At 39.2% G+C, this 8,160-nt stretch overlaps 2 protein-coding genes across 2 annotated transcripts; one reads left to right on the top strand and one right to left on the bottom strand.

Annotated features, from left to right (window-relative positions):
- Positions 1 to 654: 654 nt before the first annotated feature.
- LOC103377422 (lysophospholipase 1) lies at positions 655 to 4,355 on the bottom strand. Its single transcript, XM_008308235.3, has 9 exons — positions 3,978 to 4,355; positions 3,817 to 3,848; positions 3,246 to 3,311; positions 3,022 to 3,069; positions 2,811 to 2,881; positions 2,624 to 2,697; positions 1,947 to 2,048; positions 1,225 to 1,401; positions 655 to 1,103 (listed from the first exon to the last, which is right to left on the bottom strand). The coding sequence occupies exons 1-9, from the start codon at positions 4,044 to 4,046 to the stop codon at positions 1,044 to 1,046; spliced, it is 699 nt and encodes a 232-aa protein (XP_008306457.1). The 5' UTR covers positions 4,047 to 4,355; the 3' UTR covers positions 655 to 1,043.
- A 523-nt stretch (positions 4,356 to 4,878) lies between these two features.
- Positions 4,879 to 6,972, top strand: mrpl15 (mitochondrial ribosomal protein L15). Its single transcript, XM_008308234.3, has 5 exons — positions 4,879 to 5,058; positions 5,172 to 5,329; positions 5,719 to 5,884; positions 6,334 to 6,457; positions 6,541 to 6,972. The coding sequence occupies exons 1-5, from the start codon at positions 4,954 to 4,956 to the stop codon at positions 6,876 to 6,878; spliced, it is 891 nt and encodes a 296-aa protein (XP_008306456.1). The 5' UTR covers positions 4,879 to 4,953; the 3' UTR covers positions 6,879 to 6,972.
- The last annotated feature ends 1,188 nt before the right edge of the window (positions 6,973 to 8,160 follow it).

Raw genomic sequence — 8,160 nt, 5'->3', positions numbered from 1 at the left:
CAAACAAACATTTTTACAGTCGGAGCGTCGGAGTGAGCTGACAACCCCGGGGAATAGATGGTCTGTGTGATTAAATACTGTGATATTAGTCATGAATATGTTTCATTTACAAACAACAGGGAAGAAAAAATATATAACTCAATACATGACCATGATCACTGATATATATATATATATATGAATATATATATTTATGTATTTAAAATATAAAGAATCGTGTGGAATAGCTATTTGAATTCTCACCACTTAAATAAAGCACAATCATGTTGTTTCCTGATGTTGTGATTATTCAGAAATGTTAGGCCAGTGTTGCTCAAGTACTGGGCTGTGGCCCAAATATGGGGAGCAGGGATACATTCTGTGGACACTTTTAGCTCAGGACAGAATTCAGACATTATGTTATTACCTTTGTTGTCCAGCAGGTGTCCTACTAAACACTACAGGGTATGAAATGAGACTTTTAGGTTCCGTTTTCAAAACTCAACAAAACAAAACATATAAAACTCGACCTCACGCTGATGTCATCGAGTCAACCGTACCTACCAGCAGAAGAACACGTTGAATATTTGAAGTACAACAAAGAAAAGTAACAGTTACACGAGACCAGTTCTCCATGTTTCTTCGTGCTTCTAAAAAAAAAGACCACAGCAGTTATTATCCTTTAAAACAAGAGGCCATTTATTTTAAGATATTCAGTATTAAATCATAGAGAATAGCCCTAGTTGTAGTTCAATACATAGGTTCCTGCAGGTGATGATGGCTTTGTAATCAAGCGACTAAATGTAACTCTACGGTAGAACTGAGATTCCTCTGTGTGTGTGTGTGTGTGTGTTGCCCTGGGTCAGGATGCAGCATCGGTCCAGTCATGCCATGTTCAGCATTCCCGGTCTGGTCTGGTCTCTAGTCTTATTATGACCCGGCTCAGCAGCGTGGTTTTTTTTTTATTGTCAAGTTCTGGTCGGTCCTGGTTCCTCCAGTCCACTGAGTCTTGGTTCCAGGAGACTCTGGTGGAGCTGTGTGCGATTGTGCAGATGGGCCTGAGTTCATTCGTTGCCCAGTGGGGGCAGCTGCTTCTCTATGAACCTCTTGATGTCCATCATTTCCTGAAAAAGAATAAGGAGAAGGAGGAGGAAGAATGAAAAGACCTGACCAGCAGCCCAGTCCTGTAACCAGGAGAATAAAACTAGAAAAGGAAGTACATAGATCGGTCTTCCTGACACCGACCTCTGGGCAGGAGCTGTGGTCCAGACCAGGGTAGGGCTTGAAGGTGATGTTGGCGGGATTCATGAGCGCCTTCATCATCTCCGCCGTCTGGCTGCCAAAGGCGAAGGGCACCAGGGGATCGGCAACTCCGTGACATTGGAAGACCGGCATGTCCTTGTTAGCACAGTTGGCAGACGCCTGACGACAGAGGAGATTCGTGTTAATCCTGTCAGATTTTAATCTGGGCAGATTTTAATCCGATCATAAATCTACCTGAGGAAAAAAAAACTAATTATAAACTAATAAACTAAACTAATTTTGAACTAATGGGATTACTAACAACAAATTTTGATTTACGTTAATATGAATTGAAGTTTAAAGCAGTGGTTCCCAAACTGAGGGAACTATTTGTTCCCTCAATTTGTCCTGATTTGTTATCTTTAAATAAAGCTCAGCTGAGTTTTGTAGTATTTTTCGTATTATCTACAAAAGGGGGCGCTGCAGAAAAAAGAAAGAGAACCACTGCTTTAATCTTTAGTCTAACATTTTGGTCTGAAGAGAAATGTTTTAAAAAAAGAAAACAACCTGAAATTATTCATTAATTTAGTGGAAACAAAGTTAGAACCTTCTAATGAAAGTATTTAAATCAATGAATTTTAAAATTGTTATTTTCATAAACAATGGATTACTGTTTCACATACATATCTCGGAGGAAGTAAAGCAGAGTGGAGTCATGGCTTTACCTGAGGGAAGGAATTCCGCAGAGGAAGCCAGCAGCTCAGAGCCACTACTCCGGCCAGTTGCTGCTGAGTTGTCAGAGCTGTATAGAGAGACAACGCTCCACCCTGGAAAGAAAAAAAAAAAACATGGACCAAAATTCCAAAGTCCCTTCAACTGACGGACGTCAACGTGCAGGAAATCATGACAGAACAGACAGGGTGGAACTGCAGCTTTCTTTTTTTTTTCTCTCTCGGCTGATGCTGCTTCTCTGGTATTTTGAGATTTGTCCTCGGTTGATGTAACGTTATGCTTATAGGCAGCACTGCAGACCAGTGTCAGTGTGTGTGTGTGTGTTGTTGTTGCTGCTGCAGAGCTACTGTACAGCAGCACATCACAATGCTGTGCAAACAACAAACACAGCAAAGACTCTGCTCTACACCAGACACATGACCATCATATGATAAGACAGGAGTTCCAGAAACAGGGATTCCTATGAAGTGTCTGTCACTGAGAAAGAAATGTCTTCTGTCTGAGTCTGACCAATGAAAGCTGCTCACGATAAAAAGCTTTTGTTACAAATGGAGAGTATTTTGATCCAAATGACCCTGACCACTGCAGATCTGACACTGGAGTCTACTGTCATCTGACACTCAAAAAAAAATTTCACGTAAGTCGTGATCTGAACACGTGCCACACTAACCTGCGAGAAGCCTCCCAGGATAATTCTGTTTGAAGGTATTCCATTTTTCACTTCCTGGTCAATCAAGGCTTTAACTGTAGGTCAGGTCAAACACAGAATGAGTTAAAAAAAAACAAAACAACCAAAATTAACCTAGAAAGAAAACCTAGTTGTACTTTTTTTTTTAAACTTTGTTTTAAAGACCTACTGTTGTCTGACGCTCTTTTAATCCCAGCTTCATCTTCCTTTGCATTATGATACTGATCGTGAATATCGAACCTTAAGTAAATTAAAAAGAAGAAGAAGTGACAGTTAGTGTTTCAGTGACTGTGAATCACTCAGTCTGTTGAAATGAGGTTTAGTGTTTCAGTGACTATAACTCAGTCTGTTGAAATGAGGGCAGTTAAACAAACACTCACCAGGAAGGCATGGGGAGCCTCATGTTTAAAGTGACAGGCATGGTGGGGCTGTAATAAGAACAGACGGGGTTTAATCACAAGAAAGGACGATAAAAACAATCATGAATGTCTCAAAGAAGTCAAAATAAAACTGAGGAATATTTAACTTTAGCTCCACCATTTTTTGCTTTTTTCATTTTTATAACATTCTGTGTGTAACGTTGCACCAATGTGTGAATACATACGCATGTGGACAGATGTATTTCACGTGAGGTATCCTGATGCCGGCGAGACCATCCGCCCAGCCATGTCTGTCAAAATGAACAACACATTACACTACAATAAAATACAACAATTTAAGGACAAAAGGACAAAGTGATTTTTTTATTTTTGCCTAGTGATTAACCTAAAGGGAACAGGTCGCTGTTACAGATAAAGAATTCACAAATATTCTACACAAATATATACATAATAAGTAACACATAAGTAAATAAACCAGACAGTAGCTGGGTATATTCCAGTTTTTTACAGTGAAACCAAATGTTTAACACTTATTATTAAAGCTGAAGTTAAACAAATGTAAACTTCTGTTGGTTATTTTGACTCTGAACCCAAATGTATAAAGACAAATCTTGTTTTTGCACCAGTACCAGGTTAAAAAAAAGTCTGGGTCGATACTACACTTGGAGCGAGATTCGATATCAGTAAACCACAGCACTATCAGGACATTATGATCCAATTCTGTGGGTAACACGATCGTTGTAGACAGACAGTTTATGCAGCAATGAAAGTATAAAACATCTTGTTGTCACATACCCAGAATCACCAAGACCGTGCAGGAATATCACCTGTAAAACAAACAATGAGCAGGTACGTAAGCGATTAGCTGGTTTTGTACGGCGTATAAGGAGATTATAACCGGCAACTAAGCGGTGAATGTGGTTCTATGGCTCTATATAAATCCTGAATGGACTCACCGCGGCTGTAGCTTGGCGGGCAGCAGGCACAATGGCAGGTAAAGGAGCTGACATGTTGTTGCCGCACATGCAACGTTAATGCACCTCAGATACACAGCGCAGTTAGCTTCAGGAAGCTAACAACCGCACGGCTACAACTCGACCCGACTACAACTACTACTACTTTCACTGTCGGTTGTTTAACCCCGCTGGAAGACGAATGTCGACCCAAAGACGATGAACGTCGCGTCCACGAAATGTCGCCCCCCGCTAAATTATCGTAAATCAATTTCCAAGAAGTTAAATGTAGTGTAAAAACAACACTACACCCTGTTAGCGTAAACCTCAACCCGCGAGGACGTTATTCATTGTCCTACCCCTCTAGTCCCGCCTTTTTTCACGTGAGTGGCTAACGTCGGCGTCACTACACAAATGTGGATCAACGATTGGTTCGCTGAACTGTCAATCAAAAAATCAGCTTTGATACAAAATAAGCTTTAGTTCGCTGAACTGTCAATCATAAAATCAAAAAATCAACTTTGATACAAAATGAGCTTTAAAAAAATCCTCAGCAATGAAGCGGAACTTGTGTATACTAAGAAAAAAAAAAGAAAAATTGTACGATTTATTTAACAAACACATTCCAAAAACATTTAAACAACATAAGAGTACTTAATGACGAGGCATCATGTAAAGACGAGTAATAAAACATTCTACTACGTTTCGACAAAATAAAGAAACCGTAATTCACTCAAATGTTACACGATGTGTATTTAAATTACATTCTATTTAAAAACACCAAACAATACCACCCGCTTCCCTTTCTGTACTAAGCTTTTAAAAAATATAAGCCATAGTTAGAAAAAAAAACAAGTATCTTGTGTAGTGGTTTTACTTTGAAAATACGTCGAGCCGAACATAAATACTTCCGTTCACCCCTGTCACGTGACCTCTATGTCCTTGGTTCAGCTAACTTTGACATGTGAGCACTTGAAACATGTCTATCCCTAGAAAACCTGGTGGAAAAGCGTTGGATGTTTTGCAGAACCTTCCTCGGATAACTTTGGGAAATCTGCGTCCCGAGCCGGGATCCAAAACCACGGTACGATGTTTGATTGTGGAAACAAATTGTCATTATCTGCAGGCGCTTGTAAGCTAATGAGGCTAGTTAGCCAACTTTAGACTGTAAATTAATCAGGATTTTGGTGTTTTCAGCCTAGAATACGAGGCAGAGGACAACATGGTGGAAATAAAAGCGGTCGCGGACATACAGGAGAGAGGCAGAGGGGCACCCGACCTCGACTCGGTTTCGAGGGTGGTCAGACTCCGTTCTACCTGGTGATTCCTAAATATGGCTTCAATGAAGGACACAGGTAACTCGTGATCGACTGTTTGTTGACATTTTAGACTTGAGTATTTTTGTTATTTGGCAACATGCTTTATTTTATACAAAGTTCCTGAAACAATCATTGTAGGTGTTTTGTAGTCATTGAATTGTATGTTTTTTATTTTATTATTTTATTGTATAATTGTGCATAAAAATGAATGAAAACCAGCCATCCAAGGAGTGAGTTTTTGCTACTTTTCCCTCAGATACTTCAGTTCTCTATTTATTCATATCCCTACCAGCTCATCTACAGGGAGCAAGGATGTCAGAGTGCTTCCTACTTTTTTATTTCTTTTCTTTTTTTTAAAAAATGGTGTAAAGGTATGGAACAGAGTGTTGTTTAGTAAATGCTTGCCCTGTTTTTGTCTCTTTTAGTCGTCGTCCTCAGTACAAGCCGCTGACTTTGAAACGTCTGCAGTACTTGATCGACTTGGGTCGAGTGGACACGTCCCAACCCATAGACCTGACCCAGCTGGTCAATGCCAGGGGGGTGGATATACAGCCCCTGAAGAGGCACTACGGAGTCAATCTTGTAGATGAGGTATTAACAACTCAACTGTCAAATACACACTACGGAGTCAATCTTGTAGATGAGGTAATTATTATTAACAACTCAACTGTCAAATACACTAGACACACTGACTAGAAACACTGGTTCATTTTTAACCTCATTAAGTAATTCTGTTCACTGGTTCATTTTTAACCTCATTAAGTTGTAAAAAAATACTAATACCAAATACTACTTCTAGTGTAATGTGCAAAATATTACATTTAAAGCCTGAATTTCTATAGTCATAAATATAAACAAATTGAGTAACTAGTGGTTACTGTAAGGGAAGAAACACACGCCTGTTTTAGACTGCTCATTTTGCACCAGTAGGTGGCACCACATGACTGCTGTTGGCGTCCATCAAGTTGCCTTTGACCCTTGTTCTTCTACATTGGTCCAGACAGAAGACACGTTTGACTTTGTATTGTGTTGTTCTGCAGGGCGCAGATAGTTTTGCTGCAAAAATCAACATCGAGGTTCAGAGAGCGTCTGAAGGAGCCATCGCTGCTATTGAGAGGAACGGCGGCGTCGTCACGACCAGCTTCTACGATCCCATAACTCTAGGTAAAAACTGTTTAATCTGGTGCAGAATCACAGCTCAACTCTGTTTAAATGAAATGTTGAAATTCATACTTTATATTTCACAGCTATCCTTATTAAGCCCGTGCCGTTCTTCATGCGTGGGCAGCCTATCCCGAAGCGCCTGCTGCCAGGAGAGGACATGGTCCCGTACTACACAGGTGCCGAGAACCGCGGCTACTTAGCAGATCCGGAACAAATCCAACAAGCCCGACTGGCACTGGCCAAGAAGTACGGTTACATTTTACCAGACATTTCGAAGGATGAACTGTTTCACATGCTGTCCACGAGGAAGGACGTCCGGCAGATCTTCTTTGGCCTGTCTCCAGGATGGGTTGTCAACATGCCGGAGAAGAAGATCCTTAAGCCAACAGACGAGAAACTGCTGCGATATTACAATTCCTAGGAGTGCAGAGTGAAACATGTTGATTAATGCATCTTAAAATCAGCAAAAAGACTGCTATTCTTCTCTTTTATATATTAAAAACAACAAAAATGTACTCTGTCCATAGTGATGTCATTAAAATGTGTCTCTAACAACACATGTCCTGGTATGTTTGAAATTGCTGTTTTGTGCGGCTAACGTCATGGAGCCCCCCCACTCCGGCACGTCAGAGCAGTGTGGCCCGGTGCTGCACGATGGAAGGAACGTGGACAGTACCAGGTGAGGGGGAAACCAGGAAAATAAGATAACTCAAAGAATGAAAACAGGAAACAGATGCCTGCTGATGTGTTCTACTTGTGAAATGTGTTGCCTGGGCCTCGAGAAGGGGCGTTAGAAATGAGTCATGGGCAGCTGTATCCTGGTGTGGACGTTCAAAAGGCCCTTGGCCCCCTGTTCACAGTACAATCACAGGCGAACGTGTGTGTATACAACGCTGCCTTTTCAAGTGTCGCTCGATGACATGAAGAAATATTTAGGTCTGGATACGTATTCAAAATATTTAGACTTTGAATCAACGTAAACACAAATAATGGCTAAAAATATAGTGAGGACATGAAAGATTTCAAGGAAGTTTTTTTTTTTAAATAAAAAATAGAATTCATCAAACAATGGAATATACAAAGTTGGCATCACAGGAAAAAAAAAAAGGGCATTGGTAACAAAACACTAGAGCTGCCGTAGGTCAGTCCAGAATTAAAGCAAAATATCTGAAAATACAGCAAGTGAAGTGGGCACGAAAGAAAATGGAAAAGAGCTAAATATATTTCATATAAAATATATGAAGTACATATATTTGAATATATATTGACATATATTTATATACATGTCAAGGGTTTATGTGTATATGTATATATACACATATACTGTACATATATTAAATATATAAATAAATATATATGTACAGTAAATACATATATACACATATCACAGGTAATTTAGACAGTACACTAGGACAGAACTTTTTATATATGTACCTACACAGGTATATATGTATATACGTACATATATAAATATATAAATATATTACATATATACACATTTCACATCAGTAATTAACAGTACACTAGGACAGAACTTTTTATATGTACCTACACACATGTATATATATGTATAGACGTACATATATAAATATATAAATATATATTACATATATACATATTTCACATAACTAATTAAGACAGTACACTAGATCTTTTATATATATATATATATATATATATATATATATACCTAGACATGTATA

The sequence above is a fragment of the Cynoglossus semilaevis genome, chromosome 3, assembly GCF_000523025.1.
Source record: "Cynoglossus semilaevis isolate Cse_v1.0 chromosome 3, Cse_v1.0, whole genome shotgun sequence".
NCBI lineage: Eukaryota > Metazoa > Chordata > Actinopteri > Pleuronectiformes > Cynoglossidae > Cynoglossus > Cynoglossus semilaevis.
Note: the sequence above shows the minus strand (reverse complement) of the source record. Positions and strands in the feature narration are given on the sequence as shown.

What these genes read in the sequence shown, in the direction of transcription:
- LOC103377422 (XM_008308235.3), bottom strand. Translation starts at nt 4,046, where the DNA reads ATGTGCGGCAACAACATGTCAGCTCCTTTACCTGCCATTGTGCCTGCT. An exon ending in CACGGTCTTGGTGATTCTGG is followed by an intron (nt 3,312 to 3,816) that starts GTATGTGACAAC and finishes TCATTTTGACAG; the next exon opens with ACATGGCTGGGCGGATGGTC. An exon ending in TAAAAGAGCGTCAGACAACA is followed by an intron (nt 2,698 to 2,810) that starts GTAGGTCTTTAA and finishes CCTGACCTACAG; the next exon opens with TTAAAGCCTTGATTGACCAG.
- mrpl15 (XM_008308234.3), top strand. Translation starts at nt 4,954, where the DNA reads ATGTCTATCCCTAGAAAACCTGGTGGAAAAGCGTTGGATGTTTTGCAG. An exon ending in GGCTTCAATGAAGGACACAG is followed by an intron (nt 5,330 to 5,718) that starts GTAACTCGTGAT and finishes TGTCTCTTTTAG; the next exon opens with TCGTCGTCCTCAGTACAAGC. An exon ending in CTACGATCCCATAACTCTAG is followed by an intron (nt 6,458 to 6,540) that starts GTAAAAACTGTT and finishes TATATTTCACAG; the next exon opens with CTATCCTTATTAAGCCCGTG.